Below are 23,490 nucleotides of genomic sequence, written 5' to 3'. Positions count from 1 at the left end.
AAATTTCTAAATTTTTTTGATGTGGAAATGCAAAGTATATACATACATTTAGGGAAAATTTACCCTCAAAAAGTGCACTGTAAAAAAATCAAGTTGGTATTTTGCATTGATAAGCTGGTCTTGCTGTTTCAGAGATTCAGGATTCATTCAATTCTCATGAGAAGGCAGCAGCAAGGAGAATTTTATGGTTTGCTCCAGAAGCTGAAGCTGTATCATGAATGCTTTCGTACATATTTCAGGAAGTCAGTGGGGCAGTTTGAGCTCCTGTTGGCATAGTTGGGACCACAACTGAGGAGCCAGAGAAATAATTTCAGAGAGGTCATTGCGCCTAGCTTTTTATCTGAGGTAAAAAAAACAGTATTAAGTTAATATTTCCATATCATTGTATATTCACTACCGATGTGCATGTTGAGCTATGAGGACTCTTGTTGCTTAATATAGTGATTTGATTACTAAATATTTTAAGTGTCCTGTGTTTAAAGGCCTTTAAAGTCTTCACTAATTGATTTTGTTTTATAGTTATATTATTTATGGATTCTGACTCTCTTTGGCAGACAAATTAAATTTCCAGCACGCACCTCTTTGCAGTACGCCATTGGACAGGCATCAACAAAAGACAAAAGTAACAAGAAGCTCTTAAATAATGTCAAAAATCTACCCAGCTACCAAACACACAGAGAGTAGTTTGCTAGTAGTTTGAGTGTTGCGAGAGATCAAAAATAAAATTTAAAAAGGGAATGAATATTTGCCATAAATTAGCCAGAAAAAGGACAAATAGACATAAATGGTCACTCTTGGTGGATGTTTACATAGCTCACTGCTATCTAGAGGCCTAAGCTCTGTTACTACCAGAGCTTTAGTATCCATTTAAGATAAAAATAGACCCAACTTTCCACTGTTTAAACTCCACTTACTGGCAGGAATTGCTTTGAAGCACATACATGAAACCAAAATCCCCCAATCAAATCATATAGCAGAGTATAATTAAGCTAGACAGCAAAGAACACGCATCCCTAAGGATTTCTTGGACTGGAGATAATAAGCCAGTTTTTTTTTCAAGCCAGTTTGCTGATATGTGGACAGCTTGAAATGTGAGAAATATGAACAATAAAGGATTATAACAATGGAGAAGGACTGTGGGAAGATGTATATGACAAGCCTGCGAGTGTACTAAAAGCTGTTAGGGGGATATATTGCTGTGAGCAGATGGAGTTGCCTAAGTGGGCCAGACAGTGGGCATATATATGTGTGTGTGTGTGTGTGTGTGCGTGCATGTGCATGTGTGTGGATTCAGGAACTGCAGGCTATGCCATGCTGAGTCGCAGACTTCTGTTCGAATTAGGTCAGGGCAGGGCTGAAGGGCTGAAGGTGCCATAAGCAGGGATGGATTTTGAGGATTGTGCTGGAGTTGGAAATGGTTCTAAACTGTCATTGTTCCAAGGAATGGTTAAACTCCGCTGATCTGTGCTATGGCTGCTAGAGTGTCTCAATGAATGCATATTTAGAATACAAAAATCAGTCCCACTTGATTACTATTTTTGGAATTTGAAACTGAAAGAGCAGCAAAAAGACAGAATAAGCCAGATGTGGGGGTGGGTGGGGGGGTAGGGGTGGGGTGGTGGGGAGTAGCATGCCACTGCTTCTACCCATAACTCCTAGTGTGATCAGTGTTTGAGACACTATTACAAGGACACAGTAATGTATTGTCTTGTGCTTTGCTTTACAGTACTGGAGCAAAGCCCCATCTACCTTCTTCCTTTTAATATCATCTATTCTGCAGCTCAGGCTCAATTAAAAAAAAAATAAAGCAAACCAGTCTTCTTTTTAGGCTAGCTATGAGGTGATAACGTCACAGAAAAATTGATACTTTTGGGGTTTATGTGAAGATTAAAAACTGACATTATAATAAGCACTATTACGGGAATACGATGGGATAAATATGGTGGTAAATGAAGAGGTAGGAGAGTTAGGACAGAGACAGAAAAAAAGAAGCACAGAGAGATGAAAAATAGATGAAGTGGGGCAGCTCTCATGCTGTGAGACTCATCTGCTCCATAAAGGTGGCTGTTTCTTTTGTCTGAACGGCTTTGTTAATCATCATTTTCAATTTGTTTGATTCAACTTCACACACGAATGCTATAGTAAAAGTGAGTCTGTGCTAAATTTCCTTCAAACTCCATGTGTGTCTGAACCTCCACACTACACTTTAGACTATAAATATGTTGGCATAGGGATGTGTGGGGTGTTTTGTTCACTTATTACTTGGAAATATTGCACAACACAGCAACAAAGCAATGCAGCAAGAGATGGATTCAGCAGCAGCATCTAAATTCAGATGGTATATATAGTAATTATGGATAGGAACTGTATTTCTTTACAAGATTATGGAAATACTATGTAAACACAGTATTTGTGTCAACTAACTGTGGTTGAGGATGTAACACACACTCAATTTCTGGGCAATCGCTTTCATTTGCAAAGTGACTGCACAGGTTACCTAATGGGATGCAACCTCCAAACAGCTTAAGTCCATCTTGGACTCACTTCAATCCCTCTCTGACAAATTGGAAAAGAAGTACAACTAACTGCCATCTAATTTAGAAATACAGATCGCCAATCAGTTGCAAACAACCTGACTCAGTCTGACCAATGAGTGCACTCAACTGGTTGTGCAAAGTTGACATTTTGCAGTTAAACTGCCACCCTGCAGCAACTACGTCACCATCTGAAGAAACTTCTTTCAGCTGTTTCCTTATTTACAACATGTCGCCACACTAGATGGCTCTTCATATTTGCATATCCCCCCGAGGCATTTGGGTCTCCTCCCAGTCTTAAACCGGGGATCGTGTTAGGCACATGTGTCAACCACTGCACTACAAAGCCTGTATATCATTAACTGTGGAGGGATTTCTGAATTTTAGTTTCAAATCTCTGAGGTTCTGGCTGAACTCTAAATAGTTAATGTGAATTTCTGTGTATGCAGATAGCAACATGTTTGCAACACACCACAACTGATTTGTGATTTTTGCAGTTTCATCACAAACACAATGCACATAACTGTAATCTGATCCCATTCAGCTGCAAACTGGCCACCACAGTCTGACTCTACCTCGTTGCTGTTTATCACTGCCTTGCTGGGCCAAAGTCACTTTGAAGATGGCAACTGACTGTCATCGAAACAGTCATTTCAAAGGGAACCGAAACACAAGTTCATTGTATGCTAGTGTAACTGTAGCATAAAATCTAACAATAATGAAACTTGCAAGATCCGGACAGAGGCCTGCTGCATGTCCCATGATTACTATAAGATTTATATACTATAAGAGAGGTTAACAGGAGTATCAGAGACCATGGTCTCTCTAAATCAGAGTTCTCAAACATAAGGCCCAGGGGCCATAACTGACCTAGTAAAGACTCCAATGCGTTTTTTAATTTTGTTTGCCTTTTTTAAACAGCTTTTCCTACTGGCAGTAATCTACCAGAACTTTTTTTCTGTAGTTTTATTCATTTATTTATTAGTTCTGACAGATTTTGTCATTTACTACAACAGCATTTTTTATCATGTAGAAAAACTGAGCAGTACTGTTGAAACTGCACTTCTTTTTCTGATAATAAATGTGATTAAATGCGTAGTTAAACATCTTTACACTGACAGAAAGGGGAGTTTCGCTGAATCAGCCCACTTAAGCTCAAAGTGGGCTGAATGTGGCCCACAGTTTAAAATGAGTTTGACTTTCCTGCTCTAAACAATCATATGATTTACTGTAAGAACATTTAATGCTACAGCATGGTCAAAGCCTCATCTCTGGTCATGCAAACCATCGTCATTCACAAATGAAACTGTGCGTAAAAGTGCCCAAATAAACACACTCAGACGTATGAACATTTAGTGCTGAGTTATTGAACCCTTCCACTCAGGAGCAGAGAGCCCTTAGACAGAGAGGCAAATCAGTGTTAAAACCCATGTAATTTAGCCCAGAGGCACGAGTATGAGGGAACAAGTGAAGCAAAAGGTTCCTCTTTTCACTAACAGATTGTGTCCCAGCACTGACTGTTGAATCTGTACAACAAATCAACAAAAGTCTTGTTTCTCAGTGAAATGCTGGATTCATCGGCAACACAGTTTCATATCAAAGAAATACACACTGATGAAGCTAAAAAGATTAGTATCTCATCCATCTAATAGACACTAAACAATATAAACTCACTCTGAAGTCTAACACATAAAATTATCTGTGCTCTTTGCTTGGTAAAAAGAGAAGAGAAGTGATGAATGGATCCTCTTTCATTCTCAGAGGTGCCAAGTCAAATGGGGGGAGCTGAAGGTCAACAAGAGATAACAGAAATAGAGAAGTGTTATTGATTATTATAGTTATACTGCATGTGCCTATAAACATACACAACGGGGCAGAAAAGAAAAACGAGTGTTGTGGAGATGAATCCTTTTACTCTCTGTGCCTCTCCATCACCCCTGCATGTACAAAAACACTACTCTTACCCAATCAATTGCAGCCAATAGCAAATCATACAAACAACGAGGGCCACTGGGTCACCATTGAACATGACTGACGAAGACAGGCAGGGGCCAATCCATCAGCCCTAACGATTTTAGATGATTACACCATGCACCCCTGCTTTTTCTGTCCACTTCCTCTTATAGCCAGTCTCTTGTTGCTTTATCTCCTCTGTGTTTTGCAATGTATTCTAGGCTAAAAATACCAAGAATTTCCCCTTACTGCTCACGGCATGAGAACATGTGCAGCCATTTAAATGTCAAAAAAGTCAGCATGGTTCATTTGTGCACTTTATCATCAGTGAAGAAATCTCAGAGCCTGTGGCTAAGTGTGGGAACATTTCTTGCAAAGAGATGTTTACAGGCACTACAGTGAAAAAAAATCAACATCTTAACAACAGAAAGGAGGGAAAAAAGTGAAATAATGGAGGACACTTGGATTCAAATGACATAATAGGTCATCTAGTCTTTGAAACAGAAAAGGTTTCAAATAAAAAACTACTGATGCTTAAAGGCAGATTCACTCATATTTTCTATATTAAGTTGAAAAGGCTCTATTATAATATATTATATAATATATAAGATATTTCCTATTTTCCAAATACAGCGCCTGTGACAATGAGCAGTACACCCGGGGCAACATGACTCATGACAAATGCTTACCAACATATTGTAGAGAGAGCAGCGAAAGTCAATATTTGAAATAAAAGGTTAGGAAAGTACCAGGAGAGACAAGGAAATTCAAACTTCTCAGTCAAAAACATTGGAATATGTATGCGTGGCTTCATATACCCCAAGCCTTAAATTCAAGGTAACTGTGACAAATGCTACTTTTAATATTACCACATCTTTAACTAGAAACGTAACTGTAATACACTATATGTGATTAACAAAAGCCCTGAAGAGGATCTGCGGCGTGCTCTTATGCTCAGCTGTGTGTCCTCAACCCTGCATAATGAACGCTTTAATTTCAGCTGAAAATCAAAGGGCAGCAGGATACACTGGGATCCCCCAGCCCACACTGAACACAGTTTGAAACCAGGAAACAGAGAGCAGGTGATAGAGATGTGGAGCCAAAAATGAGGTTGGCTTTCTGACAGCCGGGATCCAAGTTTTGAGTTGGGTTGGACATAAATCGAAAGAGAGAGAGGTTGGGGTATTAACTTAAGGGAGGATTTGAGTTGATTGCAGTACCATTGCTTGTTTTTATTAATCCCCATCTGTTTTGATTACTGAAACATGTGCCTGCAGCTGGGGATTAACAGTATAAACCAATGCAAGCAGCTGTTATGTGGTTCATAGGAGTGATGCACTGATACACAACTTATATTAGATACTGATCAGATAGCTGGATGGGGCATTTGTAACAACAGGACACTCTATGGGGCTGACCTAGAGTACTGTGCAATAGGCTTGAGCTACCCCTAATTTCTTTGTTTTATTTCCAAGGAGCACCACTTTCTTGCTTTTTTTTCACTCATTTTCAGTCCAATTCTTGTACCTGACCATTTTCAAAGCCACTTAACACTGACCTATGAATCATTCAATATAAAAAGGCTTTTAAGGATAGCAAAACAGGAAGAAAATGTTGGGGTATGCCAAATTGCACAATAACTAGACTAACTAGACCAACAGGTCTGATGGACTTATGAATCCAAATGTGAAAAGTTTTAGTTCAAATTGTCAGTATGTACAAAGGAGGTCAAGAGAGAGTCTACAGCCATCTGTAAAACACAGTTGAGCTTCTGTCATGGTTTGGGGCTGCATTTCACTCCGCTGTGTTAATAATCTTGTCAAAATTGGTGAAATTATCATAAATGCAGAAAAGGAACACCAGATTTTGAGACAAGATGCAGTATCATCAGCATACTACCTAATTGACAACAGCCATTTCCATTTCTCAAACACACTGGCAGTGCAGTAAAAGCATACATGGATATTAGAAGTGTGAAGGACTATTCATGAAGAGTGATTAAAGAAATTACCAGAAACCTGAGAGGTCAGTCTGTGTTGAAGAGTAGAGGTGATCATGCCAAATATTAATTTTCAAGTTCATTAGAATTATATAAACTCTTTTTTTACTTTATATATATTATATTTCCATGTATGTTGATAAATATTTCATTAAATTATTTTCCAAGCATAATATTAAACAATATATTTTTCAGAAGGGTGACTTAAGAGTTTTGCACAGCGCTGTATTTAAATCATTTCTATATTTAATAGGTTACTCATCAGAAAAGGTGCACTAATAGACACGACTATTGGACACGACAAACTTTTAATAGTTTGTAACTCACTAGGTGATTTCCAGCACAATAAAAAAGGCTGATAAGTGTGCTTTCCATTTCAGCTTCGCTCTCTCTTTCTCATTTTGGATGTTGCTATATTAGATTTTACACTTGTTAGGAAGATTTTATAGCACTTGTTTAAGCCATCAGCTTCATTACACTCATCTATACCTGTCTCTCTGTCCAGCTACACTCCATGTGTGTACAGCGGGGTACACAGGGGTAAAACTGAGAGCAGAGAAAGAGAAGAGAGACACTAGCAAGAGCGTTTAGGACAGCAAAATGCAAGTGCAAAAACTTTGATCAACATCAAAAATACAATTTGTTTGTGTGTACCATTCTTTGGTATTATTTCGATCATAAAAACCTTTCAGTACATTTATATCATTGTATGTATCTGTTACATTTGCTTTGTGAAGTTTGAAAAACATTTAATTTGAGCCTGATGCTGGTTGAAAGATAAAATAATGATTTCTAGTCTTTAACAAGCTTTGTTTCTCACAGTCAGGTAATGTATACTGGTGCTGTATCAGTATTCAGTATTGGCATAAACCTAAAGCACTGGTACTGCAACAGACCAAGCATCCTAAAGTGCTAGGATAACGGTGTTTTTAAAAACTGAAGACCCCTGAAGGAAATAAATGTGACATATATAAATAACAAGTCATTTAAATACACATTTGATTATTATGCATTTACTGAATGTTTTTGCAAAATCAGGACTGGTAAATTGATGACTAATGTTTAAGACTAATACTAATGGTTTTACATCAGTGAACGCCTCCATCATGGTCAAAATATCAGCAAGGAAGGTTCAGAAAAAAACAAACAAACAAACAAAAACGTGTGTAGAGAAAGGTATAGCGTGGTGTCAAATTTTGTGTGTTTCCATTAAAAAATTTTTTTTTTAAAAATCTGATTCACAAAGCATACACATGCACCCGGTGGTGGATTATTAATAGCGAATCAAAAACTTTGTTTCCATAGTGACTGTTTGAGTCCATTATGGAAAGTGTCTCTTGTTGTTACCAAGACAACAATCCAGCAAAGGCAAATGAATGTGGCAAACAGCTGAGTGATGTATTGAGACGGTGATCTCTCCATAAACAAGCTCAGCCCCAAACCGGGGGCAGGTGGAGAACTGGAGAGATGACAATGAGAGGGTTGAAAGGATTTTCATGTATGCGCCCGTCAACCAGGTTCAGCTAGGAACTTTGGTTTATGCACATAAAATGCAGTCAAAAAGACATTTCAGGAAATAGGTATCAACTTGGAAGTGATGAAATTGGAATGCAGCGTTAAGTTTATGTTGCTATAAATTCAGACTTTGTCATCTACTTATGATCAGTGCTTCTGCAATGTGTCACAGGTAATTTGGCAGCTTCAGGTCTTTATTTTGTCTGTATTTTCCCCATTCATACTACAGTACATAGCATAGTGTATAGATATACTGTATATGTATAGATATATATCGATAGATCGATAGAGAGATAGAGAAAGTTTGCATTGATATTAAGTTACTTCAAATTCTCATTAGGATTTGGAAAATGTTTCTACTTCTGTCAGCTCATGACACAAAAGGAGCAAGGGGAGGTTTTATAAACTCACAAAACCAGCTTAGCTTTCACCTTGTATTAGGTTTCATCTAAGTTCACAGAACTTAATCCAAGACTAACAAGGATGTGGGTGTATGGAAACGCGCTTTAAGCAAGACACCTTGGACAAACATCCTGTCTTATGACACTCAGCATCCATGGTTAACAAATTTATAACCAGTAGTTATTGTAGGGATTAAGTGTTACAAGTACCTATGCATGCGCAAAACAATAAGTGCTTAAAGGGGAAAAACGGATCCAAATTGCTACAGTAATTTTGGGAAAACTCTTCATGGTGGGAATGACAGTGGGCTTATTTAGACAGAAGGACAATCTGAACCCCAGCAAGAGCTTAGGAAGACAGAAACAGTCTTGATGTCTTGATGATGGAATAAATTGTATTATTATAAAAGCCAAATCACATCAAGATTTGACTAGCATACTGTGTGCAGCTACGACAGTGGGATTCCTGCATACTAGCACATATAGGCTAGCTGCGCTTAAGATACGTCAGGAATGATTCAAGCTTCTATAAATGACAAACAGCGGGGATGCCATTCAAAAACCAAGCATGACCATTTTGAGATGAACTGATAACACACAATCACACCCATGTGAATAAATCCTGAACTGAATTTTTATGATTTATATGCTATGTTTTGGAGGATTTATACGTCTCATGCTATGATTTATTCATGAAAGAAGCCACTTTCACATTTTTTGTCCCATGAAATAACAAAAGCCAGAAAGTATAAATCAATTTAACATTATGTTCTATGGGAACAAAAAAAACTAGGTCACATTCACGAGTGAATCACACTAAGACATATTAAGTCATATAACACAGGCACACCCGCACGCGTGCACTTTGAGAGATTACACGGCAAACAGATCATTAATAAGGAGACAAGCACAAATCTGCAGCCAGCTGAACTCAGGACACTACATCCAAACACACTTCAGCGATATAGCAGTCTTGTCTGCAAGTACTGATAATACAGAATGTAGGCAAAGACTACTGGTGCTTTGATGAAAAACAGCTTAAATAGTTTTCAGAGCAGCCAATCCTCCTTCATAGTGTTTCACACTCAACAGCGACACAGACGTAAAAACACAGTGACAGACCAAGAAGTGAGAATCCAAGTCTGTTAAATATTTTTATGTGTCACTAGTCTCGTATAATGACATATGTGCTGGAATAAACACAGACACTCAGCTATGCAGTTTGACTTTATGCTTGATTTCTTAAACAGTGAGCCACACATGTACAGAATCACTGTTACGTAAAACATGTTTCCCAGTTAAACAGTATATTACAGAGGAACAGAGAATGAAGTGTTCCTCATTTGGCTGTTAAAGCAGTATAAATTAGTGATAATTTTTTGAGAGGTCCTTTGGCTTAACAAGCTTATAATATAAGAATAAGAATAATCTGAAGTAGATCAATAGATTACTTCAGTATTAATGCTGATCCTTCTCAGGAGTATCATTTTGGCCTTTCGTCGACACTGCATTAAACAGGTTTACATTTACGAGGCTGTGTGTTTATCTTGTGTACTTCCTAAGAAATACACTTCTTTAAGAGGTCTAACATTGTATTCATTTACACACAAGCTACAGCTGATCAGCATCTCAGTGTAATGCTTTGTGGCAGGTTTGTTGACACTGCGCCAGAGAGGTAGATCAACAGGATACCGGTGACACAGCAGTGTTCCTCATACATAGACTTTACTTGGGCAGACTGCCAAGGTATACTGAAATCCTCCAAAGCATATTTGATGACCCATTTTTTAAATCAGTCTAAGAGAACAATAACATCTGTTACAGGGTTTTTCATACATCCATTTATTTATTCAGCTGCTGATAACCATATAGACTATATACGCAGCAGATGAGTGTAGCCACTGACCCTGAAAAGTGAAGAAAATCTGTGGGAGACTAGATGCTGGGTTAAAAAATAAATAAAAATAAAAATCAGTGTCATACACAACACAAGTAATTGTGAGGTCATAAGCTAAATTCACAAGCTTTGATCAGATGATCCTTCTGAAAATAAGTCCATCTTTTAGTAGATATAATACTTTAAAGAGAGAAAGGCAGGTGAAACAAATGGTGGAACACTTTAGTTTCACAAAACTAAAAGCCTGACATTCAAAAGAGCGCCCAGCATAAAGTTGGCTTGCAAAAGGCGGCCCTTTTAGGCGGATGGTTGCATAACACCGCGTATGCATCATTTGCCTATTCAATACATTCACGGCTGAGTGCCCTTTACCAACTATGGTTTCGACATTCTTCAAGCAGCAACACTTACTAGGTAATTACATGTATAATGGTTTAAAAAAATGAAATCCAGCGCCAGGTATATATTTCTGGATTTTGTCCATGTGAGACAAGTGAATAGACAGGCATTAAAGAGCACACCATTTTTGCACTTCATGGTTCTGCAATGTCTTGGAGAGTGTGACAAAGACATCTCGCAAACCGACAGCACAAAGGATTTCAACACTGTGGCAAAGACACACTTACGTGCCCAGGACGTCTTTGAAGTCATACTTCTCCTTTATGTCCGTGGTCTTCTTTTTCCAGGCATGACAGTCCTCATCCAGCGGCATCTTCTTGTTGTGACGCTCGGAAACAATGCTAGTGAGGAAAAACGGGGATAAGGAGAAAATATTCATAAATATCAGCATTTAACTACCATAAATACTTCACTGACAGTTTAGGGCTCACATCTCTTATGCTTTTTATTGCACATCTATTTTTTACCCTTATCAGTTGGATTAAACATTTCATATCCAAATGTAGGTCACATTACTATGTGAGCATTATTGCACTGCTGTCGTGTTGAGAATATATTAGTTGTTTAGCTGATTTATTAGGGTGTGTATAAGCCAGGTGGGTGTCTGTTAAGCCACTTTTCCACTAGAATCCACATGACTCATCTTAACTTGGTTTTTAGGTTTTTCCATTAGATGATAGTACCTTATACCAAGTACTTTTTTAGTACCTACTAGACCAGGTTTCCAATCGAGCCAAGTCGAGTTGTAATGTCAACAGACTCCATGCCACTAATTGGTCAGGGAGTGACGCTACTGGATGAGTTATGAGACCGACTCCTTCACAAGAATTGAACCCGCCATTTTTTAAGGATGGCAACGAGGGAAATAGCTACACACATGCCCACCACCTTCTCTGGCTCTCTTCTTTCACCCTGAGTATGACAAAAAGTCATAGACAAAGCAGTGGGTATACCATCGCCTCGATGTCCTCCACTGTATGGTGTGTTTGTGTGTCATACAAATGAGATGACGGAACTTCCTACGGCGCCTTTCAAAAACTAACCACACTGAGGTGGTACTCAATTGTATTCGTAAATGCCCTAAACGAAGTGTAGAGCATAGAGTCGAGTTGAGTCAAAAGAAGGCACTAGTGATTGCCACAACCAAATTGTATGAGAAAGACTGAAAAAGTAGTGTACAATAAGTTACAATGATCAATTACCTTTAAAATTTTCTAACTTACTAGTTTCTAAATTACCAGTGGACCTGTTGCAACTACAGGCAAACCATTGCAACACTTTGTTGCAGCAACAGCTGCATGTTTCTGTTACGTTTTCACACAATCAACATTGTATATGGCATAGGGCTCTAAGCACAGGGTCAGGATGGATTTGATCATTTAAACAAAAACACTGGTCACAGGTAAATATCTGGTCACAGTTGCTTGTGTGCTGGTGATTCCTTTTAAATGGTTGTATCTAACAAGTAGTATATGCAGTGCTATAAAGCTTCAAAATGGCAAACAATGAAGTTGAATCACCTCCAACTACATAGAGATGTTATGCAGTTACGTCAGCAGAGTCATGTGCAATAAAATTTATAATCAGCAAAAGTGGAATTGCAGACAGGGTCAAAAGCCAAGTCTAGCACCTGCCAGGTTAATAAGTAAACCAAACTGTGACCTGAAGCAGTTCAGTTGCAGCTGTATGTCCTAAGTACATAACTTCAAGTGCTTAACTTCTTACCACTGCAGTTGTATCAGAGCTGCATACAACTCTGGTTGTATTATGGATCCAGATAACATAGAAATTTGTCATCCTCATGCAATGTCTTTTTTCACAGAGCTGCAAAGCTGTGTTGACAAGTCCAACTTTAAGATGAGCCCCTCTGAAGAAGCACATTGTTATGAAGAACTGAAACTCAGATGTTTATGCTTATGAAACATGTGCTTACCTATTTAAAGTTGAGCATCAGGCAAGTTAGGTGAAGTCAAAGTCAAACAAAATTAGCTTCACACTCATATACCGGGCCAAGGTATTAAGCCCTCCATAAATACTCTTCGAACATTAAAAAGTTATAAAAAGCTGCTATCAATGAAACGATGTTTGTTTCTTCCTGTTTTCTTCTCACTTCATTTTTCACACCAGAAGTTAACTTTCAGATGTTTGTCCTCACCACACTTTGAAGAGTGGGAGGGATCACAGAGGACCCTGCTGTCACAGCTATCATAATCTAAACCTAGAAAGTGCCTCAAGATCTCGAAGACTAAAATAGCCCTGTTCATATCAGCATGCCTCACTCCTCCTCTGTTCCTGCTGCCTGCCTGGCAACTTCACAGTCTGTCTATATGGGATGATATAACATATTGTTCTGGACTGGACCAGTGTTGTTCTGCTAAAGGCGATAGAACAGTGCAGTTAATCATCTTCCAATTAGTTCAGAATCAGCTCATTTTAATGCCGAGAGGCACTGTAGCCATATAAACAAGGCGAGGCTTAACACTGCAGTTATCTCAGAACAAATGGTCATGGCCTCTTCTAGCTGCAGGCACTGATTGGTGTACACGCACACTGGCATGAATTCAAAGATTATTTTTCCCCACATGTGTCCAGGGGTTTTCACATGATCACACACATACAGACGCGCACAGACAGGCACAGCGGCAGTCGTGTTACCTTCACTAATGCCAGAAGTCGGCTTCATACATGTCGCCATGGAAACCCAAAGGCGCTGCTATGGTATCTGAGCGTCTAAATTGCTTTAGTGTCTAATGGCAGGTGGCAGCTAAGCTTGAAATCATTCTGGTTACTTCGACGGCTGGCTGCGGTGTGTTATGTTTAGCTTAAATATATCAAAATAGCCTGCTCAGACATAAAGTGCACATATATGCAAAGGAAGAACTGTCTGATTTTAATCTCCAGAGTAATTCTCAGTGCTAATTTTTGTATGTGTTCATGTTCAACTTCCGATATAATCTAAGGAACAAACCAACCAAATGAGCCTGGCAGAACAAAGCTTACCGTTAACATTTAAATACATATGCGTCATTCTACACCACATCATTTGGCCTGCTATTTAGAGAAGATGAAGTAAAAAGGAAGCGTCTCTAAATTAAACATGAAAACCAACATGCAAAGTGAAGATAGCTGTATAAGGAAGTCCAGTTAACCATGTGTAAATACTTTACTGATAAATCTCATGTTGCACAGCCTGTAGTCCTGTAACTACTGTAAAGAATCAACAAATAATAAAAGAGCGGACTAACTGAATTCCCATGTGTAGGCTCACCACCTGTCTCTTTCTTTGGAAACTGTGGATCCATTTAGCAATTTTTACTTTAATGTTTTCCTTGAAAAATAACCTGGAGTAACTTCAAGCCAGGACTTGAATCTGCACTGCGAAAACAATTACTTAAAGTTGATATGTTGGAATCATTTCTACCACCATATTTGTTTCTTGGCCCCAACCACAGAAGCTTTGCATGATTCACTATTCAAAATAATCCTCATCTATATCATTGTAGGCTTTGGTGCAGCCCCTCAGTTTGTCCGCATTCCAAAACACAAAGTTACTGCTCCCCTACCTTTAAGCTAAAACTCTTCTGATTGACTACTTGTTGCAAACAGAAGGTCTGAGCTGTTGAGATGATAACCCACTTTTATTTACAACATAAAGCAATCTGAAGTCTGAGCTTTTGGTTCACATGGATCGTTTGTACACATGCTTTTTGAAAGTCTGACATTTAACAGTATAATATTATATAAGAAATATTTATTTATATAAATATATAAGATATTTCATGAGGACTTTGCAACTACACGGTTTGTAAAGATGTTAATTTTCTGTATACAAAATGGTTGGATTGAAAAATAAAAAGCTACAGTAAAACATGACTTCCATTAACAGCCTAAACAATGAATTAAACCACTGAAAATAAAATTCTTCACAGTTCTGAAAGGCTTTGTATGTTTTTAATCCCCCTAACTGCATAAGAGCAAAAGACTGTTTCGAGAACATGAAGCCAGAGGAAGAGTGAAAACACCTCTCGCATGCTGCTTGTTTGTAGCATCTCACCTTGCTCATATGGAGATTCATGTTAATTCATGCACTGAGAAGAAGTGACATTGAACATCAAAGTCATTTTTAATCCATATATGCGTCAACCTTTTGTTGCCGGTGGTTGCATTTTCTAAAAGGTAGCGTTACGCAGCAAATGCCAACATGCACCTAAACCTCCTTCACAGCACTTTTATATCAAAACAACACATTTCAAGCCACTGGAGTTTAATCCAGTCAGACATGAGCAAGGGTGTCTGTTTTTTTTTTTTAATTAAAAAAAAAACAACAGGCAAATGCTATAAACAGCAGATTAAGGTTCATGTTTCACACACGCAAGGGCAGAAAAGGCCAAAGCTTAAATATGTGGGAGAGTAGAGGAAAGACACATGCATGGTATTGTATGAGCATAAAGCGGATAAAAATAAAAGCCCTTCAACGTCCACGGATGGCATGACTTTGGCCAGTGGGACACGATAAGCTGCTCAACTGAGTAAATAAGCAACAGGACTGAAGAAGCTGGAGGTTGGAAAAATGGACAATATCATAGTCACATTCCCTGAGAAGTAGGTGACATGCAGCATTCACCCCCTGTTGAAGAATTAGAGAGAGTCGCTGTACTCACTGGTTTCCCATTCCTGTGATGCGCAGTGGACAGAAGAAACACACAAACACACACACACACACGACGACAGTTAAATGTGACAAAATGGCACGTCCGAAAAACCTCTGTCCGGCCCTGCTAAACCGTCTGGCACACTCACAGACACACAAACACACACGTGAACACACCACAAAATGAATGCAAAAGACTGAAAAAAAGAGGAAGTAGAAAAAGTTAAATTAACATTTAAGGAGACAGAGCTCTGCAAATGACTTATTTGGCTTGTGTCTCTATAACGATGCTGATAAACCCCAAATTGGTTCTGTTTCTTATTCTTCTGTTTTTTTAAAGAATAAAAACCGATTTCGGCTCAGCTTAATCACTATTATTTCATATTTCTCCACACCATCTATGGCAAACTGAGGGGAAAATATGCTGCCAAGTATGAACAAAAAGTCTGGTCAAAGACATGTCCAAGGAATGCATTCCTGTTAAAGCAGACAGTTCACTGAAAGCTCACTACACTAGTGCAAAGAGATGATCTTTCAGTGATTTTAAAACCTTCAGATCAGTCTGGCTGTGTTTTTGAATCAAATTTCATAATCTTACCCCCAACATGTTTGGTTATTTATCTTGATATCTTTATTTCTTCTTTGGAAAACTAATGTTTTTGTTTTTGAGGAATCTAGTTTTTTTGTTTCTGAGAATGTTGCGCACACTGACAAGGACGAAAGACACAGGGGGAAAAAAGCAGCTGCTGTCAAAACAAACTATCAAACTCCATTCACATATTTCATACAACAAGAAGAAGTTTCATTAGGTCAAACACTTGACAAAGACCTCCGCAGATGTGGGCGAGCTCTTTTTCCACAGGGTGCCAAGTGGAACATATTTAGAAGCATAAACACAGACAGTGAAAGAGAAGAAAGAAGAGCCAGTTTGTGTTTCCCACAGTCAGAAAGCAGCTGTCAACTGAACGCCATGGAGCCCATCCATACCTGCATATCAATCAACCGGCCTGCACCCATCTGCTTGCATGGCAAACACGTTGAGATTTTTCTAACAGCAGTGTTGATTGGTCATCTCCTGTCAGTGACGCACACCAAATCTCCTCTTAAGGCCAGCTTATCAATGATAAGAGGGCTTCTTAGTAGAAGAGGTGAGGAGGTGTGTGAGGTGTTAAGAAAGTGAGAGACGTGTGTAAAGAAAGCCACAGAGAAACAGAAAGCAAATAAACGACAGAGACAGATGGGGTTACACTAAAACTGCTTTAAGGACTTCCCGGGGAAGACGTACAGTGTGATGTGTTTTTACTGATGAAGTCATTACAGTATTTCTGATTTACAGATTAATAACAGGGATCCTTCTGGCCTCACGCTATTTGTAGACATACTATAAGTTAAACTTGAGTCATTTAGATAGATATCTACCTGTATATGGTTTCAGTGAAAGAAGAAGAGGATAAAAAGCGATCACTTCAGTCTTTAGTATATTCCATGTCAGCATCTGATCTTCGAAACAGCAGCTTTAGTTACACCGAGGTCCTCTCGGAGTGAATGGGAGGATATAACGTGACCCTGGCTGCTGTTTATGCTTCAGCAGCCTAAAACGCTAAAAACGAGTTATTTTTAAAAGTCGTTAAATCTCACTTCAGCTGTTATAAACACATTCCTTCAACGGAAAAGTCCTTACAGGCGAGGTAAATGCAGCCAAAGTGCCCGTTAACGACAGCTTACCTCACAGAGAGCTCAGTGGGGGAGAACAGCTGTCCAAACCCTGACGAGAAACCGCGCTCAAGCGCCTATCTGCTCTTTGTCGGAAGGGGTGGGAGTCAAAATGAAAGTTAACGCAGTGTCTCCCTCCTACCTGAAAATGTGCTGTCACGAAGGTCCGGTGTCGCTGCCTGGAGCCCGCCTGCTGTCTCTCCTACTCTGAGCGCTCGCGCTGAATCTGCACGCGCCAACCTCCACCAGCAGGGTTCCTCCTGACGTCACTTCAGGGCAAGGACGGACACAGTGAAGCGGACCAATCACCGCTCTAGCAGTTTGGCGCACAGGTGAACGGCTCTGTCGCACCGACGGTAGCTGTCTCCTCCCTCTTTCCCTCCCCTCACTCGTGACACCCACACCAGTAATAAAACGCTTGGAGGTGAGAACACCTGTATCGACGTGCTGTTTCGATAGTGGCTGTAATAAACACAATGTGTCATGGTTTTTATGACGTTAACAGTCAAGGTGCTGTGGTTAACAGACTTCCAGGTGTAGGCTAGTTAGGCATTATAAGCTCTAATAAGTTTAGATAAATACTTGTGATGTGCACACGGCGAGTGTTGTAGTCGATGTTATCGGCCTGCTGTCACATAGAAGTGCGGCAGTGCTGCAATAAAATAATCGTTTTGTTTGATCAAACGAGGATTGCTTTTATTACTTTTTTTTCTGTCCTGAAAAATCACCAGGAGAATCACCAGGAGCGTGTTTCGAAGGGGGTACGGGGTGTCACTACCCCGCCTAAAATACAATATACCCCACCCCCATCAAAGCCACTGAACTAGAGTGATGTTAATCTTAAAATCCCTAACACCATCGGATGGCACCACATATAGAACTAGTAGGAATGTTACTTACATTTAGTCAAGTATTCTATTCCAGTTCACTGGGCATGTTACTTACAGTAAGTAAAAAGTCATGAGTTTTAAAGTTGCTTCCAAGTCTTCTGCCTGTTGTTTCATGAAACAATAAAATCAACTAGAAAGGGAAAATTTCAGAAGAAATTTTATGTGTGCCTATGCCGCTGGTAATCAGTGTAGTCTGCCATTCATACGGCTACAGAGAGCAAAACTCAGCAGAGCAGCCATTCTCCACCATGAACTATGGTAAAAACAAACACCGCTCGCGCCTCACAGATGACACCTTACAGTTTTGGGTAAAGATGAAGTTGCTTTGTACAGCCCCGATTTGCAGACGCTGTGCACAGAGGTTCATGAGCAGAAGTCCCATTGTACCACGGCAGACCCGACAATGTTTGCATGAACACGCTTTGAAGCATTACGTTATGGACCACTTTTCACACATGGTTGGTGTACCCACACAACCGGCTGTAGCTTTTCAACTTACACACACCAAAAAACAGCCGAGAGAGCACAAACAACGCCCGTGAGGCGTGATTGCAGATGCCGCTCAGGTGGGTCCACCTCCCTGCAGCGGCACTGCAGACCACGCCCGCCACACACATCAAACACGTAAAATAAATATTTATGCACTTTTGCATTCACTTTTGTCTTTTGTTATTTTTACACAGTGTTCTGAATGATGAGCAATGGTCTACAGCCAATCTTGTGTATTATTATACAAACTTTGGTTGTAAGATTCAGATAACTATTTAATAAAAGCTAAATATTTTATATGAGAGTAAGAAAGAAAAGTATATCTTTGTGTCCACCTTTCTCTGTTAATGGCCTACCTGCCCCCCTGGCAAAAGCTTTGCTAGATCCGCCCCTGCACAGTTACCAGCTGTCAGCTACACAAAAAAGGAGCTTGGTGTTTACAGGGAGTGCAGAATTATTAGGCAAATGAGTATTTTGTCCACATCATCCTCTTCATGCATGTTGTCTTACTCCAAGCTGTATAGGCTCGAAAGCCTACTACCAATTAATCATATTAGGTGATGTGCATCTCTGTAATGAGAAGGGTGTGGTCTAATGACATCAACACCCTATATCAGGTGTGCATAACTATTAGGCAACTTCCTTTCCTTTGGCAAAATGGGTCAAAAGAAGGACTTGACAGGCTCAGAAAAGTCAAAAATAGTGAGATATCTTGCAGAGGATGCAGCAGTCTTAAAATTGCAAAGCTTCTGAAGCGTGATCATCGAACAATCAAGCGCTTTCATTCAAAATAGTCAACAGGGTCGCAAGAAGCGTGTGGAAAAACCAAGGCGCAAAATAACTGCCCATGAACTGAGAAAAGTCAAGCGTGCAGCTGCCAAGATGCCACTTGCCACCAGTTTGGCCATATTTCAGAGCTGCAGCATCACTAGTGCCCAAAAGCACAAGGTGTGCAATACTCAGAGACATGGCCAAGGTAAGAAAGGCTGAAAGACGACCACCACTGAACAAGACACACAAGCTGAAACGTCAAGACTGGGCCAAGAAATATCTCAAGACTGATTTTCTAAGGTTTTATGGACTGATGAAATGAGAGTGAGTCTTGATGGGCCAGATGGATGGGCCCGTGGCTGGATTGGTAAAGGGCAGAGAGCTCCAGTCCGACTCAGACGCCAGCAAGGTGGAGGTGGAGTACTGGTTTGGGCTGGTATCATCAAAGATGAGCTTGTGGGGCCTTTTCGGGTTGAGGATGGAGTCAAGCTCAACTCCCAGTCCTACTGCCAGTTTCTGGAAGACACCTTCTTCAAGCACTGGTACAGGAAGAAGTCTGCATCCTTCAAGAAAAACATGATTTTCATGCAGGACAATGCTCCATCACACGCGCGTCCAAGTACTCCACAGCGTGGCTGGCAAGAAAGGGTATAAAAGAAGAAAAACTAATGACATGGCCTCCTTGTTCACCTGATCTGAACCCCATTGAGAACCTGTGGTCCATCATCAAATGTGAGATTTACAAGGAGGGAAAACAGTACACCTCTCTGAACAGTGTCTGGGAGGCTGTGGTTGCTGCTGCACGCAATGTTGATGGTGAACAGATCAAAACACTGACAGAATCCATGGATGGCAGGCTTTTGAGTGTCCTTGCAAAGAAAGGTGGCTATATTGGTCGCTGATTTGTTTTGCTTTGTTTTTGAATGTCAGAAATGTATATTTGTGAATGTGGAGATGTTATATTGGTTTCACTGTAAATAATTGAATAAATAATAAATAAATAATTGAAATGGGTATATATTTGTTTTTGTTAAGCTGCCTAATAATTATGCACAGTAATAGTCACTTGCACACACAGATATCCCCTAAAATAGCTAAAACTAAAACAAACTAAAAACTACTTCCAAAAACATTCAGCTTTGATATTAATGAGTTTTTGGGTTCATTGAGAACATGGTTGTTGTTCAGTAATAAAATTATTCCTCAAAAAATACAACTTGCCTAATAATTCTGCACTCCTGTATTTGTCTCTTAAAAACAGTTCATAACTTCCCTTTTTTCAGCTGTGGCTCCAGAAAACATCAGCTGATACTAGAAATTAAAATCAAATTAATTCTAACAACAGCTGATCAAGCTTAAACGTGCTGCTGTTCTTTAGCGCGATAAACAAGAGCGAAAAGCCGATCGTTGATCAGTTTCATGAGTGAAGTTGCAACTGGCGAGAGAATGACAGGGGAGGCTTCGTAACGACAGAATAAATCGTAATGTTTTCTCTGAATGTGGGACGATTCCGTTTGTACGGCAACTCTGACGAACCAACCCTTATGAATATAATAAAGTTAAACCTCAGTAACTTACACAAGACACAGCTGTCGTGCTAGCTAGCATGCAGTACGATTGTAAAAGGTCAGCACAACGAAAATAAACTACACCTAAACTCTGTTTATATCTGACCCAAATAGAGTGCAGTTCATAACTTCTTACCTGAAATTCAGTTCACCCTCAGCTCCTGCCTTCGCTTTCCCTGATCCACGATTGACCTCCAGGTTAGCAACCACCTTCGCTTTCCCTGATCCACGATTGACCTCCAGGTTAGCAACCACCGGTCGATCGGCGATCGCCTGCCCCACCTCCTATGTGTGGTTCGCGGCATGTCCTTTCTGTCACACACCGGTGGATAGCTGCCCTCTGTTGTAGCTCCGGCTAGCTCCACCACCAAACAACTCAGTTATTTTTCCACATCGACCAGCATCATCGGCCCATATAAACGAAAAATAAGTCCAGCTAAGACACAGACCCTTGCCGAGCGATCGGGCGACTAAACAAATTTTAGCCACCTCACTATCAGCCAAGCCTGGGTGGTTTTTCGACGAAGGTCGCTAGCGCGCTAGCTAGCTAAGCTAGCGGCGCTAGCTAGCTAGCCAGCCGGCTATCAGCAACACGTAAGAGAACTGTTGCTAAATAAACTACACCTAAACTCGGTTTATATCTGACCCAAATAGAGTGCAGGTCATAACTTCTTACCTGAAATTCAGTTCACCTCACGCTCCTGCCTTCGCTTTCCCTGATCCACGATTGACCTCCGCGTTATTAAACACCGGACGATCGGCGGTAGCCTCACCGCCTTGTATGTCTCGTTCGCGGCATGTCCTTTCTGTCACACACCGGTGGATAGCTGCCCTCTGTTGTAGCTCCACCACCAAACAACTCAGTTATTTTTTCCACATCGACCAGCATCATCGGCCCATATAAGCGAAAAATAAGTCCAGCTAAGACACAGACCCTTGCCGAGCGATTGGGCGATTAAACAAATTTTAGCCACCTCACTACTATCAGCCAAGCCTGGGTGGTTTTTCACGAAGGGTCGCTAGCGCGCTAGCTAGCTAGCTAGCCAGCCGGCTATCAGCAACACGTAAGAGAACTGTTGCTAAATAAACTACACCTAAACTCGGTTTATATCTGACCCAAATAGAGTGCAGGTCATAACTTCTTACCTGAAATTCAGTTCACCTCACGCTCCTGCCTTCGCTTTCCCTGATCCACGATTGACCTCCGCGCTAGCAAACACCGGACGATCGGCGGTAGCCTCACCGCCTTGTATGTCTCGTTCGCGGCCTGTCCTTTCTGTCACACACGGTGGATAGCTGCCCTCTGTTGTAGCTCCACCACCAAACAACTCAGTTATTTTTTCCACATCGACCAGCATCATCGGCCCATATAAACGAAAAATAAGTCCAGCTAAGACACAGATCCTTGCCGAGCGATCAGGCGATTAAACAAATTTTAGCCACCTCACTATCAGCCAAGCCTGGGTGGTTTTCACGAAGGCGCTAGCTAGCTAAGCTAGCGGCGCTAGCTAGCTAACCGACTATCAGCAACACTTAAGAGAATTGTCGCTAATATGGGATGTCTTGATAAAACGAGCAGATATTTGAAGTTTACACACCTACATTCTCGCCTGAAAATATCTTAAAAGTGTATTTTGTGACCTAGAAACACGAATAAAAGACATAAAACGCAGTGGTGTCCGCCATTGTTTAACTTCGGCAGAGGGGTGCTATGAATTATGGGATATGGAGTTTTGTAACAAGCATACAGATTTTCAGCCGTACTACTCCCGGTATACCACTAGAGAGCGCAAACCACCACAAATAAAGTCTGTTTTTATGGAAATTGGCCTAAATTTGCACTAAAATCTAAATATTTCAAAAACTATAAAAGTCATAAACACCAAAAGTGTATACCATACTAGTCCAGCTCCAGCCGCACAAAATGATCTAACATATGTAACCCTATTTTCAAAACTGTTTGGCAGAGAAGCGGGAAAATTTTCACTAAAATATTAATATTTAAAAACTATAATAGTTATAAACACCAAAAGTCATAGCACACCATTCCTGATCCAGCCGCACAAAATGAGGTAACATATATGAAGCTTGTCTCAAAACTGCGGGCGAGTTTCGCTGCAAAATTTCAGGCGGAAACTGAAGAATAATAATAATAATAATAAATCCGACGAATAGTAATATGTGTGCCTCTTGTCATAGGCACACATAATGACAAACCTAATTTTTAAAACTGAAGCCAAAAATAAACAAATAAACCCATACAATTTTTTAGTGCCATGTGCATACACTCTGTCCTGTGCGGACACCTCTAAGCTGAATTTGTGCAGTGTCAGCTTGTACAGGTGTAGCGCTCCATCTAGTGGATTACATAACCTCAAACAGGTCAAGATCATGGCAAGCTTAAAGTAGTCTTCTTGGAACTGAAACATGTGTGCTAAGACACAGGATGTTGTGTATCAGTTTATTTGAACCTTTTTTTTAATCGTTGTACCCTGTGAGTGTACCCTTGTGAGTGGTCCATCCCTTTATGTTTGACAATGGAATCATAAAACGCTGTTAAATTGCTCTTCAGCACCATCTAAGCTTGCACCTTGACAAAGAGCCACTGGTTTTAAATGATCTGAAGTGTCTTGAAGTTCTCACTCATTGCAGATGTCAGGTGTAAATTTGCATTTAAATGTGGTTTTCTCTCTGCTGATACAAAGCTTAG

The 23,490-nt window shown here is 40.1% G+C and overlaps 1 protein-coding gene across 5 annotated transcripts in view; it reads right to left on the bottom strand.

Annotated features, from left to right (window-relative positions):
* Window positions 1-21,945, bottom strand: part of camk1b (calcium/calmodulin-dependent protein kinase Ib) — a 43,777-nt gene extending 21,832 nt beyond the window's left edge. Inside the window, exons 1-3 of one of the 5 annotated variants that reach the window (XM_039612425.1) lie at window positions 16,337-16,363; window positions 15,360-15,372; window positions 10,926-11,039 (exon numbers count right to left, since the gene is read on the bottom strand). In XM_039612425.1, the coding sequence (XP_039468359.1) occupies window positions 10,926-11,039; window positions 15,360-15,370 (125 nt within the window). In that variant the 5' untranslated portion in view covers window positions 15,371-15,372; window positions 16,337-16,363. The other 4 variants (XM_039612427.1, XM_039612426.1, XM_031747722.2 and 1 more) reach the window with 4 other exon arrangements.
* Between the last annotated feature and the right edge of the window lie 1,545 nt (window positions 21,946-23,490).

The sequence above is a fragment of the Oreochromis aureus genome, linkage group 5 (genome assembly GCF_013358895.1).
Source record: "Oreochromis aureus strain Israel breed Guangdong linkage group 5, ZZ_aureus, whole genome shotgun sequence".
Classification (NCBI taxonomy): Eukaryota; Metazoa; Chordata; class Actinopteri; order Cichliformes; family Cichlidae; genus Oreochromis; species Oreochromis aureus.
The sequence above is the reverse complement of the archived record's forward strand: the minus strand, read 5'-3'. Positions and strand labels throughout refer to the sequence as shown.